This window comes from Phoxinus phoxinus (assembly GCF_949152265.1).
Source record: "Phoxinus phoxinus genome assembly, chromosome: 7".
Lineage (NCBI taxonomy): Eukaryota > Metazoa > Chordata > Actinopteri > Cypriniformes > Leuciscidae > Phoxinus > Phoxinus phoxinus.
The window spans coordinates 7,022,325-7,049,029 of NC_136882.1; the positions used below are offsets into that span (position 1 = coordinate 7,022,325).

At 38.7% G+C, this 26,705-nt stretch overlaps 1 protein-coding gene across 1 annotated transcript; it reads right to left on the reverse strand.

Annotated features, from left to right (window-relative positions):
- Positions 1–4,159: 4,159 nt before the first annotated feature.
- LOC307002300 (uncharacterized protein) lies at positions 4,160–25,792 on the reverse strand. The gene is made up of 14 exons (XM_079619781.1): positions 25,650–25,792; positions 24,587–24,697; positions 23,976–24,117; positions 19,979–20,177; positions 19,671–19,742; positions 11,365–11,424; positions 11,070–11,141; positions 10,495–10,597; positions 10,240–10,289; positions 8,000–10,082; positions 7,682–7,762; positions 7,504–7,554; positions 5,869–5,910; positions 4,160–5,776 (listed from the first exon to the last, which is right to left on the reverse strand). Exons 2-14 carry the CDS (start codon positions 24,690–24,692, stop codon positions 5,553–5,555), a joined length of 3,285 nt encoding a protein of 1,094 aa, XP_079475907.1. The 5' UTR covers positions 24,693–24,697; positions 25,650–25,792; the 3' UTR covers positions 4,160–5,552.
- Positions 25,793–26,705: the final 913 nt, after the last annotated feature.

Here is a 26,705-nt window from a genome sequence, read left to right on the forward strand (position 1 = left end):
TGTACTTCCAGCTAATTTTCCATGCAGCCCCATTGTGTTTCAAAACCCCACTGAATTTGTATCTATTAAAATGAATCTCTTATTACAGTGCCTACATGCCTCTCCTCTGCCCTCACATTTTTTTCCATAACAAATCAACTTAATCAAGCTCATTAACTGTCATTATTAGACATTTATTGTTATCTTTCCATGAGCTCTCTTGACAGGCGGTTCCCTCCCACACACACGTCCCCGCAACACTGCGGGCACCGCTGGGCCCCTGACACACACACACACACACACACACACACACACACACACACACACACACACACACACACACACAGCCATTTTACCTTCAGGTAGCTGCACGACACCATCATCTGCAGCGCTGCATGAATCTTCACGTCATGCACACACAGACATGATGAAAATAACAATAATATGATAAACGGAAACTTTATTGCTCAGAGCTTGTTTTTTCAGAAATATACATTTTATAACTTCATGCATTTCCGGAAACTTAACATTGGCATTGCTAGCATCAGTGTTGGGGAAAGTTACTGTGAAAAGTAATGCATTACAAATACTGCGTCACTCCCTTGAAAAGTAAATAATTGCGATATTTTTGAAAGTATTACTTTATAAGGAACATTACTTTTGCGTTACTTTTTCTCTCCTGGGCTGGGCTTGTTTGTTTCTTAAAAAAAAGAAGAAGTGTATTTATTTATATATATTTAAAGTTCTTTAAATATTAAAATATATTTTTGAAAACTACTTTCAGATAATATAATATTAAATATAATGCCACTTACTGTAAGTGTGCTTAGAGTACAATACATGACTATATGCAAGTGCACTTTTAAAATGCTCACTTTTGTAATAATGTCAAAAACATTTTAATTGTACTATATTGCAACTTTAGGATTACAAATGTGTATTTACAAATATATATTTACAAGTCTCAATAGAAATAACAGCAAGTATATTTTAGTTTGTGGAAATGCTAATTGCATTCATTATGAATTTAAACTAATACATTTTCCTTGTAATTGACATGCAATTAAGTGCCCAAAATAATTACATTTAGTTCACACTGAGTATAGTATATTCATACTCTTTTTAAAAGTATGCTAAAGTGCAAAACACAATTTTTCTCTGGAAGTTGCTCTTTCAAGGTTCAGGATAATTAATGGTTTTCTCGACTGTGTTTATCTTAAAAAACTCTTTAGGAGAAATAAAAACAGACACAAATGTTGTCAAAAATTAGAGGCCTATAAACATGTTGTCATGGAAAAATGTTCGAGCTCATATTGAAAATCTTGATAGCAGAATCTGTAATATTGGCAAAGAGATCTAGATCAGACACATGTGAGATAAAAAAAATGTCCCTCTCAGAACAGAAACATGAGGACAGAATATTTAAGAAAAAAATTCTCAATTGGTTCAGCAACAGATTCACATTCTTATCGGCTGAGGATGTGATTCAATGCCAGAGAGAAGTTGGTGAAGTTTTACACACACGTTAACAAGGACTCTTCCTGACAGATGACAGCTTTCTTCCTCTCTCCCACACACACACACACACACACACACACACACACACACACACACACACACACATACTGGTACGGGTGCTTTATAAGGACTTTTTCCCCTAAAAAGATCCATCCTGGTTTATGGGGACCCACCTTTCCCTTTGTCATAGAGATTAATAAGAAATATTAAACTGCTCCTTATGGCATGGGGTAAAAATCTGACTGCTCAGAATTTAATTCTAATGAAACAGTCTGGTAATATGAAGACCTGACAAACTAAAGCACTGTAAGGACAGGGCAGGAGTGGGCGTTTCCTGATTCAATTATGATTTATGAGGACTACCCTGGTTTATCTGGACATCACTCACATACACATCTGACCATTAATTATGAGGACTAACCTGGTATAACCTGGACTAACTTTACCCATGAGAGTGCCACATCACTTAAGTTTGTTTCAATACCAGCATATAGAAAAACAAAACAAGAAATTATCAGCAATTGTTCACCCTGGCTTAAACTTTAAGAGAGATTTCAGAAAACTAACCTGAGTTTGTAATGTGAGATTTAGCAGGTGTGAAGTGAGTGAAGAGCAAAGAGAGAAGAGGGAAAGTGAAATACGGAAATATTGTAGCTTTAAAAATTAAGAAAATAAAAAACCAAAAGGAGAGTTTACTATTTAACCATCACTGACAAATGCATTCACCCACAAGTATTTTTCATAATTCAACCTTGAATGTCAGTCTTAATTTATTCATTAGATTTTAAGAAGTTTTGTCTAAAGATAGTTTTGAATAAAGCTAAATATTTCCAATTGATTGGGTTTGGGTTTTGTTAATGTGAAAAGAGAAGATTGTTCAAGACTTGGTATTAGTATCTTAATGAACATTGCTGACCATTTGGGTTTAACTGGGCATCAGTAACCATATGAATCATGCATACACACAACCCTAACTAACCCTTGATTATGAGGACATTTTGGGTTTAACTGGACCTCTCACACACACACACTCTCAAACACACACAACCCTGACTAACCCTTGATTATGAGGACATTTTGGGTTTAACTGGACCTCTCACACACACACTCTCAAACACACACAACCCTGACTAACCCTTGATTATGAGGACATTTTGGGTTTAACTGGACCTCTCACACACACACTCTCAAACACCTGACTAACCCTTGATTATGAGGACATTTTGGGTTTAACTGGACCTCTCACACACACACTCTCAAACACCTGACTAACCCTTGATTATGAGGACATTCTGGGTTTAACTGGACCTCTCACTCAAACACTCTCAAACACACACAACCCTGACTAACCCTTGATTATGAGGACATTTTGGGTTTAACAGGACCTCACTCACACACACTCTTAAACACACAAACACCTGACTAACCCTTGATTATGAGGACATTTTGGGTTTAACTGGACCTCTCACACACACACTCTCAAACACCTGACTAACCCTTGATTATGAGGACATTCTGGGTTTAACTGGACCTCTCACTCAAACACTCTCAAACACACACAACCCTGACTAACCCTTGATTATGAGGACATTTTGGGTTTAACAGGACCTCACTCACACACACTCTTAAACACACAAACACCTGACTAACCCTTGATTATGAGGACATTTTGGGTTTAACTGGACCTCACTCACACACACTCTCAAACACACACTCTCAAACACACAAACACCTGACTAACCCTTGATTATGAGGACATTTTGGGTTTAACAGGACCTCACTCACACACACTCTTAAACACACAAACACCTGACTAACCCTTGATTATGAGGACATTTTGGGTTTAACAGGACCTCACTCACACACACTCTTAAACACACAAACACCTGACTAACCCTTGATTATGAGGACATTTTGGGTTTAACAGGACCTCACTCACACACAAACACCTGACTAACCCTTGATTATGAGGACATTCTGGGTTTAACTGGACCTCTCACTCAAACACTCTCAAACACACACAACCCTGACTAACCCTTGATTATGAGGACATTTTGGGTTTAACAGGACCTCACTCACACACACTCTTAAACACACAAACACCTGACTAACCCTTGATTATGAGGACATTTTGGGTTTAACTGGACCTCACTCACACACAAACACCTGACTAACCCTTGATTATGAGGACATTTTGGGTTTAACTGGACCTCACTCACACACACTCTCAAACACACAAACACCTAACTAACCCTAGATTATGAGGACATTTTGGGTTTAACTGGACCTCACTCACACACTCTCAAACACACACAAACACCTGACTAACCCTTGATTATGAGGACAAACTGGGTTTAAATGGACATCACAATTAACTCCACACATAGCAGAATCAACTATTCTACATTAAAGAGTGAATTCACAATTGATTGTGCCCCTTTTTGTTGCCACTAAACCTGTAAAAGTAATACGCACACCTAAGGAAATAGTGCTACAATGTGCTGTTGCTATATCAACCAACATATACACGTGGTGCAAAATGAACCTGGTTGGAGAAAATTCAGTGATCAAAGATCAGCAAGTTTTACACTTCATAGAAGACTAGTTAAAGGACAATTAGATGAAGAAATGCAAATAGACAGCCAATAAAAACTAACAAAATTAAACTGAAAGGGCAATTTTTATTTTGCAAATGGTAAAAAAAAGGCTCAACAACAGATCTAATAAGGCCATTATTAGAGATGCACCGATTGATCGGCTTGGGACCGGAATTGGCCGATTTTCACGTGATCGGCCGGTCAGTCTGACATATGCGATTTTATACCGGTCAAACATTGCGCAAAATCAGCACACGGAACGCACATGTAGAAAACCTCATGAATTACGTCAGTTTCACACCGCAAGCGTGAGAGGCGCGTATTTTTTTCGGCGTGCATGTTAATCAATGAGTGCATCACACCGGGAGCAGAAGCAGAGCGTGAGCGTCAAGCAGGAGCGTCGCGTGAGCAGCAGTGAAGCGCAGAGTCTATTTTTGCTGCGCTGCTCACACTCAATTAAAGTGAAACCACACTTTTTTTGATGGGCAAAATAAATATGATTTCACACAAAAAGTGCCAAAAATGCACTGAATTTGCATGTCTAGTGTGTTTTAACAAGAACTGGAATAGGCTATGTCAGAAAAGAAAATGAAGAACACTCAACAATATTTATAGAAAATTCACCCATTTAAACTTGTTTTTATTATTCAGTTTGGGTAGAAGTATATGGTGTTTTATAAAAAAATAAAATAATAAATGTGTGTGCTGTAAAGTGGTTAAAAATGAAATCGGAATCGGCTAAAATCGGTATCGGCAGGTCAACCTCGGAAAAATCGGAATCGGCCTAGAAAACTGTAATCGGTGCATCTCTAACCATTATGGGACTAAAGTGCATGAGGGAGTGTGCCTCAAAATGACCTCAGCAACACACTGGAAATAAAACCAAATTAAATTGCCTTCCAGTAAATGCATGTATTTGTACATTTCTTTCAAAACAGTGTTTTAATAAAAGTAAATAAAAGGATGTCTTGAACACTCTTCTGGCCCAAAAACACTTTAGAGAACAAAACCCACAGACATTAAAGGTTGTATCAGCGATTTCAGGCCCAAACATAAATGATCACATTCATCTAATTTTTCCTAACAATCCGCTAGCTGGCCGCCCCATAAGTATGCCGTCCAAAAACCGCATCTCTGTAGGCAGCCTAGGCTCTGAGATCTGCACACAAAAACAATGGGTTTCACCAACCACCAAAACCAAAATAAACAGTGTTCAAACCAATCACAGACAGTTCCAACCAATCACCGCAAAATCTCAAACCACAACACCCCCACCTTTTGTGTGCAGATCTCAGAGCCTAGGCTGCCTACAGAGACGCGTTTTTTGGACGGCATACTTATGGGGCGGGCAGCTAGCGGATCGTTAGGAAAAATTAGATGAATGTGATCATTTATATTTGGGCCTGAAATCGCTGATACAACCTTTAATGGAAGGCAACACTGATCTCTCGAAGAAATCTAAGAAGATTTCTTTTTTAACATCAAACCTCGGTTCCTCACGAAATCCCTTATATTTTGGGCCGTTCTTTCTCTCAGAACAGGGTCCTCTGCAGTCTTGCACTGCTCACACTCTGCCTTTGTTGCAAGGTGTCCCTTTGAAATATGGACTCTGAAATGTTTCATGACAGCATTCACTTCATTTGGGCTCCATGGCCTTTTCACAATTCTCCTCAATTTGGTCTCTGTAAAACAAACAATATACATACACATGTATACCTATACACCTATATGTATATACATGGAATAACTTTAATATACCCAAATGTTTAAATACCTCTGGAGTTCTCAGTTTCATCCCGATTCATTTGGCTTTTTCCTGAGGGGTAAAAAGCAACAATTAAAATGTATTCCAGCCCTACAATCCAAACAGTTTCGGACCATGTGAAATATCAGCAGATAAGCACACAGGGAAAACTAGTCTCTGGTCCTGTGTAACACGAAAAGGACCACATTTACACTGAATTACTGTGGAAGCAAAAAATAAAACATGAACCCAAAATCAACATGTATCCTTTTTCTCAAATAAATATCTAAAATATATGCGCACACATACCTGTGGAGCTGTCAGCCTCACCCAGGCCCATTTTTTGGGGAAAAAAAGCAACACACTATTCCTCTTCTCTACACGGCAAACAGGTATATAATATATATATATATATATATAATTATTATTATTATGTAAATATGAGGGCTCTGAACCAGTTCAAAGAATGAAAACAAAAACTGGGGAAAAACCAGAAACGATTACTTGAAATGACAAGTTTTTTTTTCTTCTTTTTTCTGTTTAATGTTTTAATTTGTCAGTCAACCTCAACCAATCATGAATTTAAATAGTATGGCCTATGCTGACGCTGACACATAGTGAGTGAAATGCAAATGCTCAGCGGTCAAGTCAAGATAAGGTAGTCGCCATGTCAATATGCTGGCATTAGCTTTTGGATCTCTGAGGAAGTTTTTGGAGAAGTTTATCTGAGGAAATGTCACCATGGCAGGTAATATCCAGGTGTTTTGAAACCAGCTAAAATTGCAGGTTAACTGCTGCCATTGAAGAAATTAGTTAAATTATAAATAAAATGATGTATGGCCAGACACTTCATGTGTCAATCAAGCTCAAATAGATTTACGATGTTTAGGACCAGCGAATGTTAGATTTGTGTTTTGGGTGCTTAGTTTGTTTTTTGTTTAAAACATTTGGCCAAAATCTTGTGTTATTAAAGTGCGATGCACAGTCTGGTGTTGGTTGTCTAGTCATAGCCAATGCAGACTAAAGCCAGAAGTATACCTCTTTTTTTTTTTTACCACAGCCTTGCAAAGTATACTTCTTTTGACTCGTACACAGGCGTTCAACACATTATTTTCAAATTAATTTTTATATCATTATTATTATTTTAAATTACTATTGTCCCAGTTTCAGTAAGGAACTCTTGTAATAAAGTAGCAGTGGTTGGGACATATTTTAAGTATCAACCCCACTTAAAAAGATGCAATCTAATCCGGTTTACATGAAATAAGCTTCAGAGCAGGTTTAAGTTACGGACCACTATAGCAACACTATGACAGCAAGTCCAGGATGAGCACTGAAGAACCACACAATCCAAGATCATGCCAAATCATCCACAATCAAATCCCACTAACTGAGTGGCGTACGAAGAACGGACCCCAGTTCCTTACTACCCTTGAATTGAAAACAAGACAGTCTCCAAAGCGTGCGCGTAACTGTATGAGGTTTTGTCGTCAGTTTGAGGATGCACTCGAGTTTCTGGTATTAGTTATTAACCAGTATGGTTTCTAATCAAGCCGTTCTCTGAACAATAATGTTTCACAAGGAACGCATGAACAGAAATGTAAGGTTGGATTTTCATTTATTTTTAAAGCCCTGGTAAATATATAAATATACATTAAAACATACCGTTGGAACTTTCTGTCTCGTCCTGGGTCAACTTCATCCCTTCTTTGCTTCCTACATTTAGAAAATGAAACCATACTTAAACTTGACAACCCAAATACTTTGTTTCTGATAATCAGAAACCTGATGTAGTGAATACACTACACCACTGATGCTCACTGGAATTAAATTCATTACATACCGCTTACTCCAGAGACAGGCTCAGACTCTTCATTGTCGTCATCGCTTACTTCTTCCTCATCTAAATCCAGATCAATTTCATCTATAGAAAAACATATTTGACAAACATCCCCACACACCTGCATTAGTGCACATATACAATTCCTAAACTTCCTTTATCTAAAGAAATGAGAGGTACTCTAAAAAAAACTCATTCACCTCAAAAACATCTTTTCTGAGTAACCTAATTAGCTTCAAAGTTTTTCTCTACATGTAATTTAGAATTGTCCTGTTACTGTACCGTAACTATTATTATTATCATATAAAATAAGGCACATACCTTCGATCTCAATTTCATCAAGAGACTTTCCTTGGAAATTGACAAGAGTTCCTTTCTCCATTGCCAAGAGCAGCTTTGAAATTTTTGCAATTTCTATAGTTGCATCTGGCAACCGATAATAGTCTCTATGGACCCGAATGTCGTGGCCCAAAAAGTTGGCTAGTTGATCAAGCTCATTATCCTTAAGATTAAGAACCTGGGACATTGTTGCCACCTGCTTACGGAGCTGTGTAGACCGGAGATATTCTGGGTGCTGTGCACCACACTGACTTGCAAAAAGCCTGATGCAGTCCTGTCCTCTGAAGAAGCTGTTGGGCGAGCACTTCGGTCTTCCAAATAGGAAGGGGTTGTCCCGGTCTACTTCACATGCATCTCTCTTGTCCACAAGAAGTTTTATTGCACTGGCAAGTTCAGGGTTTAACAAAATTGCAACTTTTCTCCCTTTCTTGCCCATTATTTCCACTCTGCTGAAATGCTTGGCCATTTTTTGCTCAAATGGAGAGAGACTGACGGCGATATCATCATGGAGCTCAGTCTGGTCTCTTTTCCTGAAACACTCAAGCGTCATTTTTGAAACCTCTCCTGCACGACGTCTATTAAAGATTATAACTTGCGCAAGTGTCACTTTGGCGAGTTCTGCATATGTTTGTGAAGACTCATGATATTTTAGGCTTTCAAAAGCATCAGCTGATTTTTTCTCTAGGTGCTGGTGGAGAAGCTGCACATCATGTGTGAATGGTATAGTTGATGGTTTGTTGAACTTTGATTTGTTCAAAGTAGCAAGAGCAGCATGGGAGACATGTTCTGCCCATTCACTTGAGCACAGTCGTTTAAATCGCTCTGCTGCTTTTGTCATACCATCATCCTCTGCTGCGATAGCCCTGCAGAGAATGATGTCACCGATCTTGTTGAGCGAGTGTCCTAACTTCAGCGCAAGGCTTGGTGTCTTATATGAGTGGCTCTTTTCATCGTAGCCAGCAACATCTTTCACAGCCTCAATGACTTTGTAAAAATTGTATGGCTTCACAGCATCTTCAAAACTAAATATGAAGTATTTTTTTCTCAAGGTTAGCAAGAGTCTGCCCATTTCCCGAACCTTCTGTCTGATGTATTCGGATTTTGTTGGATCGCTTCCATGCTTGTTGTAAAGACACTGACTCAACTGCAATATGAGGAAGTCATTTCGAACCACAGATGAAATGTCATCAATCTTCATGTTTCCCAAAATCTTCCACACCTCTGGAGATATTGCCTGGGAGAATGTTGACTCTGCAATATCAGCCAAAACTAAGACTTTGGCCTTACCAGTTGCTTCAGACTCTGAAAACATCTTTGAAGGGCATCTCCGTGTATGACGCCACAGCTCCTTGCGAACAAACATGCCTTTACAGTATACACAGTGCACATATGTTTTGGCACTCAGTTCAATGTCTGATCGTCCTGGCCGCCTTCTAACTTTCAGTGGTCCACTTTTACTTTCCATAACTTCTTGATTATGTTCATAGTTGCCTCTGTTTCGTAATTTCTCAAGTAACCTTTTTCTGTCCTGGGAGTGTTTAGGGAGCAAGAATGCAGCAGCAATTTCTGTCTCACTGTCTTGATGCTTTTTAAAGTGGCGGGCTATTTTAGACTGTGGTTTCTTGCAGACATAACAGTAGTTTTTGTGGGTGGAAATAGTGTTTTTGGGGTTTGGCACATTGTCAGTCTCTGACCGTTCACAAGAAGACACTGCTGGTGTTTTCTTAAAACTCTGAAGCATCTCAGTATTGTGTGTAGTAGTATCATGATCATCACAAGTGAGGTCTTGAGCATAACTGGATCGGACCATTTCTTGCTCAGTGGAAGAACAGGGAATGGGTTGTGGTGGCACACTCTTTGCTCTCATAGAAGACTCTGAAAAAGCTGGTGAGGACTTATATGGTGGATTGCATATATTGATAGATACACTATCATCACTATCGCTATTTTGTCTAGAGTCCGGGATAAAGTCATCAGAGGAAGATTCTTCAGTGTGTTTATCAGCGTGAGGAGAATACTCTTCATCAGAGCCAGATTCTTCAAAGCTGGAAAATTCAACATCTTGCTAAAAAAAAAAAAAAAAATATATATATATATATAGAACAATAATAAAAATAATAATAAAAAAATAGTGTACCCTGCTTATAGTCCAGCACAGTTTTGATGTAACAAACTTGAAAATGTTTATGTAAAAGAAGGTGATGTAAAAGAAATTAACATACCAGTGTCATATTATTCAGGAAGCAGGTTTTGTGCCATGATCTTGAACATACTGAAAGAATATAAAAATAAGCATGTTTCTTTTAGTTTTTTACCAGATTACTGCTCATTTTAAAATGCCGAAAACAATAGATATGCCTTTGAAATAATAATGATTTGAATAAAACTGCACAAAAAACATTTAATAAAAGCCCATTTTGTTTTCAATACAAAAATGAAAACACATACAAACATATATGAGTGATGCAGATACTGACATTTGCATGTAAGGCCAAGCCATTTTCGACTTGACACAGGTCCACTGCAATCTTCACAAGAATCCAAACTGGAGATAACAGCACTGTGAACTTCATGGTGGCACTATAAAAACAATTATTTATTAAATCAACATATATTGAACATAGCACAACTTTCATTCCAGAGTGTGGTGTGAATGGGCCTTAACTGTTTACGTCTCTGTGACTGAAAGTCACAAAGCATATCCAGATTGAAAAGTGTGCATATTAGGTCTACAGCTTATCCACAAAAAAGAAGCAGCCGACACATACCCAAAGCAACATCTTTTCCTCAAACCCTATCCCTGACATGACTGTCCTCGTAGTGGAGAACTGTCCTTACATTTCAGGTCAGTGTCATGCCCATCCCCCAACGCACGAGTTATGAAAATGAATGAACCGAGCAAGGTACATTTTACTCGAATTTGAGACGTCACAACAGCGTCTTTAAGACGACAGTCCACGTCAACCAGTCTAGTATGATGCCCAACCATCCTACACTTAACATTGCCTGTGTCAAAGAGAAGAAAACAATGAAGGAACATACGCTCACTTACTTTCTGTTTCACTGATGAGGAAGGATTCACAATGCATTCAGTCACAGCCACTGATGTCTCGTCACACAATTCCTGTAATTATGAGAAAGACAGGTACAACACTGAGGCAAGGATGTTTGCCAATTGGTCACCGCAACTAATTCTAGTATCAACCAAAGTCTAAATATCTAGTGTCCCTTTCATGGCTCCGTCGTGCACAAAGCAGACATATAAAACATGTAAGGAGGAAGCTGATACATGTGGATCTTGTCTATAAGGTCAAATAAATCAAATACACATTACATAATAAACATACCATTTCCTTTCCAGTCAAAGCTGAATCTCCTCTCTTTGCAACCATCTTTGATGTGGTCATCTGAAATCAGACAGAGCATTGTATGCTGTCGTCATAAAATGGTTTCATTCTGATGCATAACATTTAAAGGGACACTCCACCGGTTGAAACATGAATGTGTATTGAAAGTGGGTCATATATGTAGTAGAATAGTAGCATACATTTCTAATTTGGGTCCTTCTTGGCCGATAAAAGGCAGAAAATGACTTTTTAGTTTTAGTGCTTTTGGATTGTAGACAACAATCCCCATAGGGCATTGCAATGCTCAGCAGGCCACTCCCACTACTCCGCCCATCAATGTACACTAGAGTTGAGCTGCACTTTACGCTACCGCCTGGAAATCATTTCACACAATTTCTAGTGAAGTTACTTTGCGAACTAATTATTGAATTACTCCTCGTTTTTGTTTCGAAATGTTGTGCACTTGCTTGCATAGTACCGGCATGTTCAGCCAGCACAAGGAAAATACACGGAGTAAGTTTTCATAGATTGGGCGCTCTGTTCAGAAGTTGACCACGTCATGTTATTTTTGTAGCTCTGAACAATCTGATTATCCTGGCAGCTAGGACATCCCCCAAGATTTGTCTCAAAACAGAAAACATTTAATCACTGGATAGTTTTTTTCGCCTATTTAAAGTGTGGTTTATGTCAGCTGAATGTGCGGAACGCTTTTCATAGAAGGTGTTTTAGCACAATTCACACCGAGCGGTAAAAAAAATATCTGAATGCTCCACAAGAAACTATGGTCTTCCGACCTTTTACCATCGTGTCGATTTATTTTGATTAATATGTGCCAGGGAAAGAGCAAGACAGCGCTTAGGAGACGGTAAAGCCTTGTTTTTCGCCTGGCTCCGCAGACAGACACACAGAGACAGAGAGAGAGAGAGAGAGAGACCGGGGCGCGCGCTCTCTCTCTCTCTCTCTCTCTCTCTCTCTGCTCATTCTTCAGTTAAACATGCACCCTGTCACACGCGCAGCAGTTCGTTTACATTCGGCTACTCACAGATCAGACTATGGCGGGACAAATACCCTCCACCTATCTACCAATCACGGAGTCAGTAGTGTTGCGGCATCCGGGTTGCCAGCTCTCTAAGTTATGGGACCACAAAGACAAATGAAAAAATAAAACGGAAATTGAATCACTCAAACATTTATTGAAATCACACACAAATAAATAAAAGCCAAGCAAATTTCCTCTGGAAAACAGTTTGTTCATGTCTTTGGAGTCCTGGAGCACAGGAATAAACATTATAACTTGAACAGAACCAAAACTATTTACATTTTTCCAAAAGAACTGAAATTCACTGATGCCAAGCCTCAAAACAGTTCCTATCAGGAATCACACAGAGGGCCACATCACAGGCTTTGCATTTCCAGGGGGTGGCCTGTTTGACCTGCTTTGTCTGCTTGCAGTTCACACATTGCCTTCTACCATAGGAGGCCTTCTTGCTTGCTTCAGTTTGATCTGATGTTGGCACAGGTACATGGTTACTTTGTTGCCTGAACTGTGTTGCCAGAGAAGGCCAGGTGAATTGTGGAGCAGACAGAGACTTCCCGAGTGTCCATTCACTTTACAAAAACCAGAGGGACGTCACGGATCCACCTGATGGTGCCCCTAGGATCCTTTTTGTTCATGGCATTTGTGGTTGTGCGGGGGCATCCTCGTCTGTTGTCCCTGTAGGTGCCACATGCTCCAAAGTTCATGCTGTAGAGATCCATGAATAGCTTTGGACTTGTGTAGAAGTTGTCTACATACACATTGTAGCCACTCCCTAGGAATGATTTGTTCATGAGGGACATAACCGAGTCGTATGCCAGTCCTACACCAGAAGCAAACACAGACTTCCCCTTGTACACAGCAAAGTCTAAAGTGCACCCAATGCTGCTGTCTGCCAGCACAAACAGTTTAAAGCCCCACTTAGTTGGCTTCGCCTTCATATACTGGGTCATGCCAGTGTGAGCCTTTGTTGGCACCATCCTCTCGTCCACTGAAAGGTTCTGCCGTGCCATCACTGAGTGGGGAAACTGTTGGCTGAAAATGGTGTTTGTCCTCCAATAGTCCCGGATATTTGTCAGTCTCACCAGTGCAAAAAAGAAAGTCAGTCCTAAATATTTGAAAAATTCTTCAACAGTGAAGTTTTTCCAGGAATATTTTTTGCCATTGGCAATGTTTTTTGCAGCGTTTGTTTTTGTTTTATTACACAAAGTGGTTGCTGCACTGTCACTGACAAAAAGTTTGAAAAGGTCCAATGGTGTGTATATGGATGTGGGGCTGAGCTGATGTCCTGGCTTTCTTGTTGGGACGAACCTTTTGGGCACTGGAGGGATGTCTGGCTGACTCTCACTGTTCCATGATTGAGTTGGGGCTGCTGGCTGTGGGGATCTAGATCTCGACCTTGTGGATTCAGGACTCTGTCGACCCCTCAAGCTGCCGGATCTGGATCTGGATCTGGATCTGGATCTTGACCGCGCTCTCCCTCCCGTCCATGACCTATTCCTGGCAGCTGCTGGGATGCTGCAGCAGAAGTGGAAGGGCCCTCCTCAGCGGAAGAATGGGAGCTTTCCTGTCTGGCTCGGGTCGGTGGGCTGGTGTCTTCATTATCATGACTGTAAAACAAATAAAGCAAAATATTAGATCATACATATCAGATAAATTAGTGTTTTTGTATTTGATTTCTCACATAAGATAACAATGGCTGAGATTGCTACTGTACCCCCAATCCACCACAGCTATAATATGAGCACTCTCTCCCCAGCCAAAAGGTGTGACCAACCCCCCACTACAACATCCTTGAGACATTCTCTCCACAGCTAAAAGGTGTGACCAACCCCCCACTATCCTTTGTTTGTATCTCTAGGTAAACTCAGACAAAAATGGCTGAGAGACAAAGTGTAATCCACAACTCTTACTACTCTGTAACAAACATAGAAAAATGAAATACTACTTTTACAGAACTTATTTTTACATATTTAGAAAATTTATATTTTATCATATTAGTTTTTTTATTTTTATACTTTTACAGTAAATAAATAAATAAATAAATAAATAAATGGAACTTACTCTTCAGCAGGGTCTAGACCATCCTGGTAATCTAGTTCCTCATCAGTCAAAAAGCTCTCTTCTCCAGAAAATCCATCATCCTCCATATGGCTTCAAAAAAGGCCAGCACTTGATTTAGATCCATGTTTCTCAATCCGTTAGAACATTTTTCTACCTACCTTATGTTTGAGGCAATATGCTATGATTTACTACGGGCATTTATTAAAACTTAAATGTGTATTTTAAGAATACGTTTTATAACGTGCTCTGAGCATTCAACACATCAAGTTGGATTCAGCCTCGCCACCCCCCCCCCCCCCCCCCCGGAATGGTGTAGGCGCAGGCGTAGGCTAACGTTGATTTAAAAACAAACACCTCTCGTTAAGACACATACAGCAATAGCATATCTCAACATATCCTACAATCTTCACGTGTTGAAATGAAGCGTACAATTGACTCCTTTTTTAAGAAGGGAAGTTCAAGTGTAACAGAACCATCACTTGATGTCGAAACGGAGCGAGTAAGTCGAGCGAGTGAGAATGATGATGCTGCGAAGGATTCGTCAGGAAAAGCACACGCGGGAAAAACAATACGGACATATGAATTTGGACATCAGTGGCTCGAAGAATACCAGTGGTTAAGGTACCAAGACGGAGCAATGCACTGTGTATACTGTAAATTCTGTGGGCCTTCAATTGCAGGACTGTCCAAATTTGTAACTGCGTCAAAACAATTCAAACACGAATCATTGAAGCTTCACAATGACAGTATGAAGCACGCGAAGTGTAGAGATACATAACCCGTGACGCAGCAGCACTCCCCACTGCATTTCGGCGTCAAGATTTAGCAAACCGAGCAAGTGAGGAATCTGAATTGATAGTTAAGTTCAATGTAGCTTATAATATAGCCAAAGAGGAAATGCCTTTCACCAAATTTAAATCGCAAATTATTCTTTTGAAGAAGAGCGGGGTGGCCGTTAATCCAACATACGCTAACCACAAATCATGTGCTGAATTTATTGGAGTAATCTCAGACACTCTCAAACAAAAGACCTGTGCTGCTGAAAATCTATTATATTATTTTATGGATTATATTTATTTTATTTTTCCTTAAAGGGTTAGTTCACCCAAAAATGAAAATAATGTCATTAATGACTCCCCCTCATGTCGTTCTAAGCCCGTAAGACCTCCGTTCATCTTCGGAACACAGTTTAAGATATTGTAGATTTAGTCCGAGAGCATTGTGTCCCTCCATTGAAGCTGTATATACGGTATACTGTCCATGTCCAGAAAGGTAATAAAAACATCATCAAAGTAGTCCATGTGACATCAGTGGGTTAGTTAGAAGTTTTTGAAGCATCGAAAATACTTTTTGGTCCAAAAATAACACAAAATAAGACTTTATTCAGCATTGTATTCTCTCCCGGGTCTGTTGTCAATCCTTCACAGTGACGCTGCTGGCGTAAGACGCTGATGACGTGTTATCTGGTGCGCCCGAGCTTCATTTATAGACTGAGGGAAACGCACGCTGTAAAAGTGTCTCATCCGCGACATGCACATTTACGCACCATTAAAAAAATGATATCCACGCAAACAATGTAGAATAGCTTGAATATAGCGTGCGTCTCCCTCAGACTGTAAACGAAGCTCGGGCGCACCAGATAACACGTCATCAGCGTCTTACGTCAGCAGCGTCACTGCGGAGTCCTGAACGCAGATTCACAACAGACCCGGGAGAGAATACAATGCTGAATAAAGTCTTATTTTGTGTTATTTTTGGACCAAAAAGTATTTTCGATGCTTCAAAAAATTCTAACTAACCCAGGAGTTCAGGAGTCTGTCCATCTGTGCCAATCATAGCACGTTGAAATCCAAAAGAAATTCATTTTGCACATTGTGTACTGTATTTTCTATTGCAGTAAATCTATCCCAACCAATGTTAAAGAAAACAAGAAGGCATGTGGTTTAAAATATGGCAAGTAAAATAAAAAGCACATCTTTATGCAATACAGTTTCATTATTGTTCATTATTATCCAGAGCGGATTACTATAAATAATTTGTGCGACCAAATCATGTTTTGCGCCAGTAACTGAAAAAGTTAGTAGCGCAAGTGCCACCAGTGGAAAAGGTTAGTGTAGTTCCCTGGGCTTAAAGATTTGTTTTAGACAAATATGCTTGCACTCTGTCACCAACTAGATATATTTAAATTAATGTAGGCCACTTTTCACTGGTAACAAAAATACATTTGGCATTATCAGGACCCACAAATATTCCCCCACTGCATTTTATATATATAGTAGTTTAATGTGGTATTGACACTAAAACTCTGTAAACTTGATTGTTCCCCCTCACACAGTAATTTTTTATTTTGGGTGTACTATACACAATATGGGCCCTATCTTGCACCCAGCGCAATTGACTTTGAACACTGACGCATGTATCATTCCTATTTTGCACCCGCGCACAGCGGACTTTTCCCTCCACAGACGCACGTCGGTAAATTAGGGAATGAACTTGCGCTCGCGGGGGGGGTTCAACGAAAAGAGGAGGCGTGTTCCGGCGCAAAAGTTCCCTGGTGTTATTTTCCAGTTTTAGAAAGCAATTGCGCCACTGACCAGGAAAAAAACAGTCTAAAGACAGTGGCGCGTTGCGCGTTAGTGATATGGTATTTTAAGGGCGCATGCTTGGCCATAATGTAGCGTGTTAACGCACGTCCACTTTGATTCTCTAATAATTATAAACAGACGCAGCAGTTTTCATTTTTGCAAATCATACATTATTACAAGGAAAAATATTAACACACGAGGGAAATCATTGTTGTATCCGTGAAGATGTGAAAAAGATCTATCTAGATTTAAAAAAAATTAAAAAATAAAATAAAATAAAAAAATCTAGATTAGGCTACACATTTACCCAAATTATATGCCTGTTTAACCGAAGCTAATTTGGGTGCGTTTCTCCCATCATCCCCAATGTCACTTCTCTGTGTTTTACGGCCCTGACGAGAACGTCGGTCTCCTGGCTGTGAAATGCTCCTGGCGTGCGCCGGCAAATCCGCCATTATAATAGCAATCCGCCATGGAACAAGCGCGCCGGCTCTTAAAGGGAATGTGAGAGGACGCTCTGATTGGTTTATTTCACGTTACGCCCAAACCACACCTATGAATAATGAAGCTACTTCAGACCAACCCCTTTTAGATTTGCGTCGGGCGCAAGAGTCGTTTATCCCGCCGGGAAAATAGCAACAGCGCCGGGATCCGTCCACAAAGTTACTTGCGCTTTGCGCTTTGACACTTGCATTTCAGATCGTTAAAATATGGCTCTATATATTGTTGCATTTTTGTATTGCGATACATTGCTTAATTGACAGCCAATCGGAATCAATTCTGCTATAACATGCTTCAGTATATAAGCGGCAGTCAAAGATGCGATCATAATAAACAGAACGTTACCGTCTGCTGGTTGGACCCTATCACAGTTATGGTTAGTGTGAATGGGCCTTAACTGTTTACGTCTCTGTGACTGAAAGTCACAAAGCATATCCAGATTGAAAAGTGTGCATATTAGGTCTACAGTAGGGGTGTGCGATATTACGATTTTTGATCGTGGACGATTAAAATGTCTCCACGATCTGCTTTTGAAGAAATATCGTAGTATCGTGCATTTTATCAGTTTGCATTTCTGGCGCCTCCGTCTCAACATACTGTACAGCGCGACGTATATCCATGTGAAATGCAGAGGAACGGGACACTGTAGTTCATAAAAATTAATTATTTGCATGAGCTTTAAAGCCTTGCCGGTTAAACATGTCATTCGCTGCTGATGCGCTGTTCTAACGGGCGCTTTTCTGAGCGCAAGCACATGCACTAAAAGCCTGTCTAACAGCGTCTGATTACTGGGCTAAGTTATCTTTCGAGTCTTATTGCGCTATACTGTCAAATACACACAATGTTTACATAAACAAAGTTGGTTATGTCTAAAGTGAAAGAACAATAGAAAAAAATTAAGAAAAAATCTGCTCGTCAAATGCGTGTAGACTCGTTTCGCGCAGATCTTAAAGTGACAGTAGACTAATAGTAAACATGCTGCCGCTTGTCCTTAAAGAGACAGTTACCCAAAAATAAAAATGATGTCATTATTTACTCACTCACTCTAATGTTGTTCCAAACCTGTATTAATTTCTTTCTTGTGCTGAACACAAAAGAAGATATTTTGAGGAGTGTGGCTAACCGGGCGGTTGCTGGTCCCCATTGACTACCATAGTAAGAAAAAACTATTATGGAAGTCTCTGGGGTACATCAACTGTTTGGTTACCCACATTCCTCCAAATAACTTTTATTTTCAACAGAAGAGGGAGACTTAGTCGGGTTTAAAACGGCTTGAGAGAATTTACATTTTTGGGAGAACTATCCCTGTTAATAAAACAACAAAATACAAAGAACATCTCACTCACTCTTGACTGAGAACTTTAATAGTAGCTTTAATAAGAATCAATGTACAATTTATATAGTGAAGTCGATGTTGTGTTTTATTTTCATATTTGTTCATTTAATTACTTTCTTCAATGCTGTTAAATACACCTGCAGCTGAAACAATAAAGCACTGTTTATTTAATTTGTATATTAAGTTGGGTGCATCTTTGTTCTTAATTTTTAATAACAAAGAAAATGACAAAGATTTTTTATCTTCGCCACTTTGGCCTAAATGTCTGCCATTCTTTTTTATTTTATATTTTGTTACCTAAGGCTTTGTTTTTAAAATAGGGACATTAGTTTGGCTGTGATGCTCAGTCACTTGCAAAATAGTAAAACCAACATGAAAAGGAATCGTGATAAAATCGTGAATCGTGATTTTCCTGAAAAAAATCGTGATATGATATTTTTGCCATATCGCCCACCCGTAGTCTACAGCTTATCCACAAAAAAGAAGCAGCCGACACATACCCAAAGCAACATCTTTTCCTCAAACCCTATCCCTGACATGACTGTCCTCGTAGTGGAGAACTGTCCTTACATTTCAGGTCAGTGTCATGCCCATCCCCCAACGCACGAGTTATGAAAATGAATGAACCGAGCAAGGTACATTTTACTCGAATTTGAGACGTCACAACAGCGTCTTTAAGACGACAGTCCACGTCAACCAGTCTAGTATGATGCCCAACCATCCTACACTTAACATTGCCTGTGTCAAAGAGAAGAAAACAATGAAGGAACATACGCTCACTTACTTTCTGTTTCACTGATGAGGAAGGATTCACAATGCATTCAGTCACAGCCACTGATGTCTCGTCACACAATTCCTGTAATTATGAGAAAGACAGGTACAACACTGAGGCAAGGATGTTTGCCAATTGGTCACCGCAACTAATTCTAGTATCAACCAAAGTCTAAATATCTAGTGTCCCTTTCATGGCTCCGTCGTGCACAAAGCAGACATGCAGAATTTTTTTAAATAATCTGCATCATATAAAAAACTAACATTCATGAAATACAGAACATGGTTGACTTTCAGTGATAAAGTCTTTAAGAGACTCACCCTTAAACGCCAAGGCCAAGAGGAATCCCCATAGTTGTATGTGACCTCCTCATCTGGAAAGATATTTCTTATACTAAACAGACACAGGTGTGGCCTTCCGTCAACAATGATTGTCTTGACTTTGCAATTTGGATTTTTGTCATCATCATTCACCAGTCGTCCAAGTGAATGTCCACCGTCCTCTTTTGTTGCATCGATGCTGTGATAAAAATAGTGCAGTAAGAAACTTAAAACAGACACACACTGAAACATACGGTTCTAACTGAACATTTGGGTTAGGCTAACCTTGGCCTATTTAACTTCCTATTTGACTTCCTAAGAATTTAATAGGTCAGATGATCCACTTAAGGTAAAAAAATAATACCCCAGTTGAAAAATAACCATGTTATTGATTATCACTAACTAATAAGTTCCTTATGTTATGAGAACCCTAGCAAATCTGCTATTGTAATAGTGCTGCACGATTAATCTTATCGCAATCGTAATCGCGATGTCAAGCCTGTGCGATTATATGACGCAAAATGCTGCGATTTTATGTAAAATAAACAATGGGCTGGTACGCAATTAACGCAGCATCTGTTATTTTTTGTCATCCTTTGGCTAGTGTTACATGATAATGCTCTCATGCGATTGCTTAAAACCATTCATGCGAGACAAGTCAAAAGAGAGCGCGCTGAATGTCCGACTGGGACTCACAGAAAGACACGCGCCAGAATAGTTCTCTTTCGCGCTTGAACGAACAATAACACACACAATTATGCCAAAATGTCGTTTGTCGAATATCTTCATAACATAAGAGCAGTCTTATGATGGACGTATAGAGTTGTAAGAGGATGAGGCGCATGTGAGATCCGCGTCTCTGTCAGCAGCGGCTGCTCTTAAAGGGCCAGCAGCCAAAGCTTTCTGTCAGTAAAGTTAATCAAAGAACAAAGGGGACAGAGAAAATGACTCACTGCTCTTGACTAAAGAACTTATGTAGCTTTAATAAGGATTAGTCTATTTATTATGTTTGATAACTTTATTAAATGTCTGTATACCTGTTAGACAGGAAGGGCACAGGTAAATATGACATTTATTATGGGTTTATGTGAGGATTATTTGAAGTTCACTTAAATTAAAAGCTGTTATATTTTTTGAAGTCTAATTAATGTTTTTTTATTTTATTATAGCTTTCAATTGTAATGATAGAATCACTGTAATGTTGGATGGCTATAATTAATGTTTTAAATGGGGGTGGATTCATTTATATCCAGACATCAATGGCTTAGATGTAGGGATGCAAACGATTAATCGACGATCGATTAATTGTCGATAATACATTAATCGATCAAACTTATCGATCATCGATTAAGCAGGTTCATGCGCATGCGCGTGCGCTGCTCAACCGCGAAACACAAGCGATCGCGCCGGAGTTATGTTTGGGACTATTTTACACCATCATGACTATAAGTATTCGTGTGCATTCGCAGCCTTTTGTTTTGTGCAAATGTAAGTTGTAATAGTTTATTATGTGTACGCCTATCTATATCTGATTTATCTCATATTGGATGCATTTGGTTAAGAATTGTTGAAGCGTGATCTTTAGCGCGCGCAGCTCAAACGGCACTGCACGCCTAATAATGTCTATTGGGACTGTCATATTACATAACATTATAAAGAGAACAATAGTGTAATAAAACATTGTGAAGTATTTGGGTTTAGTTACCGTGTCGCGTTGTTCCAGGAAGAGCGCGTCCACAACATGAGTCACTCTGAATGGCACGTAACTCAAGTTCACTTGTGCATTCACGTCATTTTGTGCAGATATAATTTGTAATATGTTTATTTTGTATATATCTGACTAATCTATAGGTTGCGCTTCTTTGAGTTAAATAACGCGCTAGCAAAGTGCTCAACGGTTATTCATTCAGCGCGCGCCGCTCAAGCAGCATTAATACACGACTAATAATAACGATGATTAATTTGGGACTGTCATATTACATAACATCAGAACACTATTTTATTAAATCGTTGTGAATTCATTGGGTTTAGTTGCCGTTTTCAGTGCGTTTCAGTGCACGTCTAACGTAACACACTGCAAGCACGCATCTGAGGCGGCGTTGGTGACACGTTGTATTATTAGTAGGGCTGCACGATATGAGGAAAAGCTGCGATGTGCGATAACATTGTTTAATATTGCGATGACGATATGACTTGCGATAAATGTGATTGTTAACTATACTGTTCCCATGTCTTAGTGCTTTAATAGGTTCTTTGCGTGATAGGTCAAACGTTTATTACCTGCCTGGTTCAGAATACACGATTTTAGCGCGATTTTGGCACGATCCGTTTGACGTATGGGTGTCGTGGAGAATCGTAATAACGACAACGGGCGTCAGGATGCAAGATTTGATCGTTTCATAGTGGGCGACAACCTATGTCGCGTCTGCGATGCTTCACGACAGAAAGACTAGCATGTTTAATTCTTTAACGGTCCTCCACGACGGGTTGAATTTGTGAGCGAGGCGAGACGTGAGTGAGTGCAACAGTGAGTGTGTGTGTGCGCGCGCCAGTGAGCGTGTGAGCGTATGTGTGTGTGTGTATGTGCGTGTGTGCATGCGTGCGTGAGTGAGTGAGCGAGTGAGTGAGCGAGGGACAGTGAGTGTGTGTGTTTGTGTGTCTGTGCGTGCGAGTGAGTGAATGTTTGCGAGTGAATGTGTGTGTGTGACGGCACGCGATGACTGGTCGGAAAGCAACGTGTTGTCTGACATGTTTCTTGTCCACGACAAGATTTTAGGAGTCAAAAACGTGTAAATTAGTGCTAATCTGAACCAGGCATTATTCATCGTGTCAGGCTGTCTGTTGCGATGTGTTCATCGCGGGAGTTCATATCGCGATGACGATGAAAATTCGATGTATCGTTCAGCCCTAATTATTAGTCGTTATATTTGATTATTAAATAATTAATTTAATTTAATTATCATTCACATCGAAACATTTAACAATCCTACTAGCCCTTTATTTGGATTAAAAGCCATTCTCATTCAGTTGGTGAGTAACATAGCGTTTTTAACAAACCCTGTCATGCTGTTGGCCATATGCACTGCAGCAGACGCATAATTGATCGTTAATTTAAATTACGATCGATCATGGGAATTTGTGAAAATTGACATCCCTTCAGTTCTATATTTGAAGTTTCCAGGTCTAGTAATCTTACTGTTAACTTTCTCAGACCAAGCATCAATAAGTGCTGCTCCTATGTTTCAAGTTTTTCAAGTAGTTTACCAGATAGATTATTATATGTAGACTTGGGCTAATATTTTAGGCTAAGCCTACCCATATAGATTTTTATTTAACATTTGGGCTATTTTATGTTGCTTAATGTTTGCAACAGGTGAGCCAGTGCACAATTATTTTTTATGTATTTAAATTTTCTGTGCATCATTTATTTTGTTAAACTACATAAATGCCATTCTATACAACTGTTACAAAAAAACATAATTTGAGCAATATTACATGCATTTTTGTTCAGTATATAACCAATATTTAGCTTTTTATGTTAAAGACACTGTTGATACCGTGAGAAATGTACATTCTCAGGAAAATAGCCGCTTATCAGTTAATCGTTAATCAATCGATAAGGTCAATCAATTAATGATTAATGAATTAATCGATAATTTGCATCCCTACTTAGATGTTATCAATCATTTAGTTGTTGCTAGTTTGAGTTGAGAAATACACATTTCAGAATTATCACTAATCTGTGTGTGCATTTTGCTTTAGATCCAAGCAAGTTGACTCATGAAACCATTTGTTTATTATATCTCAATCGCATATTCCAATTGCAATATTGACCTCAATCGCAATATGACATTTTCCCCAAATCGTGCAGCCCTATATTGTAATAATAATAATCATCATAATCATAACTGTTTTTATTAGAATGACATGCAACTAGTTTGCTCTGAATATGAACCAAAAATAAATAAATAAACCAAAAAAGAAACAGCCAGCTTACCAATAACGTGTTCCATTCCATGTGAAGTCAAACAAGTAGTTGCCTTGAACATCTTTAACATGTTTACTTTGAGAGAGAATCCCACGGTATTCAACAACAAAGGTGGATGGTTCAATGTGCTCAAGTGCAAACACACCTCTCCCTAAAAGAGCAAAATAATATATAATAATACAAATAAAACATGAATCCAAGTGCACCTATATGTTACACAGCTAACCAACCTATCCTTTTAAAGAGTTAAATCCTGTAAAAAAAATCCTGTGTAATGTAATATGAGGTGCAGGAAATAAAAAAATAAATAAAAAAATAAAGCATTGGTTTTCACTGTGATATAGCCTACTAGTTGAATTTGGTTACACTATTCTCTGTATACATAGTTTTAAGTATTTATAAAAAAAAATAAAAAAAATTAGTTTAAAGTTTTTTTTCCATCTCTTAACCTTTATGAAAATGAGCGGCTTACCCAAGGGTAAAATGTGTGAATGTGAAAGATCATGTCCAGACTGCCAGCAATAGGCCTACTTTTCATTCTTACAAGTGCATGCCTACTTTATGATTTGATTTGCCTGCAGTCTGAACATAGTCAGATTGCCTTGTGGTGCACAATTTACCTTTGAATGTGTTGATTTGTCGTCCCTCAAGGAAGGCTTTGTCTTTGCCCGACAATATGTGTTCTTTTGCATCCTGCTCAGGTTTTATTCTCTTCTTTCTTAACATGTTGACTGAAAACATTCCAGACAACATAAATAGTATGTATTTATAAATATAAATATATATATATATATATATATATATATATATATATATATATATATATATATGCTTTATATACAGTACATTATTGTCAGACTGTAGTCTATATCAATAAATACAACATTTTACACATAAATAGTTGATAAGTGAGGTTTTGAGACTTGTTACTTTTCTCACAAAATCTCCGATTTCAAATTCAGTCCATTTTAATACCATTTTATCACTCTTTAATGTGGCGCCTCAGATCAAACGAAGCTAAACTCGTTACTTAGAAAAATTAACTATAGAGAGAAAGTTTTAGAAAATGTTACATGTTACACCTGATTTACATTAAAATAATAAATGTAAAATCGAATTGGAAATAGAATCGAAAGCATGTGAATTAAAATTGAATGGAATCATAAAATGTCTGCTAATATCCAGCCCTAAAAATAACTAAATATTTTTTCAAGTCATTCTAATGACAGTAACATTACATTAATGCAAGTATACTTTTACATTAGTTTCGTTTCTCTTTATTTAATAGATTTCTGTATCTTACTGTATTAAACTGTAAATTCATCCACTCAACTTTACCAGTCATCATGATGACATAACAACATAGATTTGATTTATTTCAAAATGTAAATTAATTCTCTCAAGCATCCATGGAGAAGTATCTTTCATCAACTAATACTAATACTTGTATGTGTCTATGAACAACAAGAGAATTTCGTTTAAGTACCAAACAAAACAAAAAACGTGAATAGCATGTTCAAGTTGTTTGGAGACGCCATTTTAACTGCTTATGGACTTATATTAGCCCGATTAATGGCCACGTTTAAAGTAATGTAACGTTAACTAACGTTATTCAAAACGGTCTGACTCATGACACTTAACGTTAACTCCATAAAGGTAGAATATATAAATAAACGCACTTACCTTCCTCGTGATAAAGTGAAAATCTCCCACGCCACTAACGTTATAGCTCGTCAACTTCGCTCGAATTCTGCTAATTAATCTTTCCTGAAGATGATTAATCTTCTGATTAATCACACCGTCACACCACACGTCTGCAGAGGCGCAGGCGCGCTGACTTTGACGGATGTGAAATGCAGCCAATCACTGACGAGGATTCCAGCAGCCAATCACTGACGAGGATTCCAGCGTTCCACCAATGAATCGCGCTTGGGCGTGGTCTGGGTGTATTAGCGTCGAATTTCACATAGACAATCACTGACGAGGATTCCAGCGTTCCACCAATGAATCGCGCTTGGGCGTGGTCTGGGTGTATGAAATGTGTATGATACTGCAGTAGCGTCGACTTTCACATAGAGGGAGATTATACACTCTGAGCATACACTGGCACACACTGAAAAACGGGTACAACGGATTTATAAGGACATATTGAGAAAAAGCGGGAGGTGGTTAGGCGCAGCCTGATAAGCCTTTCTACACTGCTCGACTTATGAGGACATTAGTGCTGTCCTCGTAGTTACGGTATGTCCTCATAGAGTCGGTATGTATCCATGGTTTTTGTCCTCGTAATCCGGTCGCACCAACGCACACACACACACACACACACACACACACACACACACACAGCCTGCTAATTAGAGTCATCTCTACTGTTGTGAGCAATTTAGTGTGACTGATTATTGCTGACACCACTAGCATCTACCAGACCAAGACAGAGTACATGTGAGTGTGTGAATAGTTATAATAAAAAATAAAAAATGAAATTAAGAAGCTGCCTACACTGTTAAAAATGTCCACTTTTTCAACTTAAAAACTTCAGTTGCTTCCTTAAATGTTTAAGTAGAATTAACTTGGTACAAGTCATGTCGACTTACAGTAAATTATATTAAAAATCGTGTTGAATTTCGTATAACTTATAAAAAAAGTTTAAATTGCTTAAATTATTTGAATGTATTTTTTATGTAAAATCATAAGTTGCCGTGACTTGCTGATCATATAATTTTTACAGTGAACTTGCAT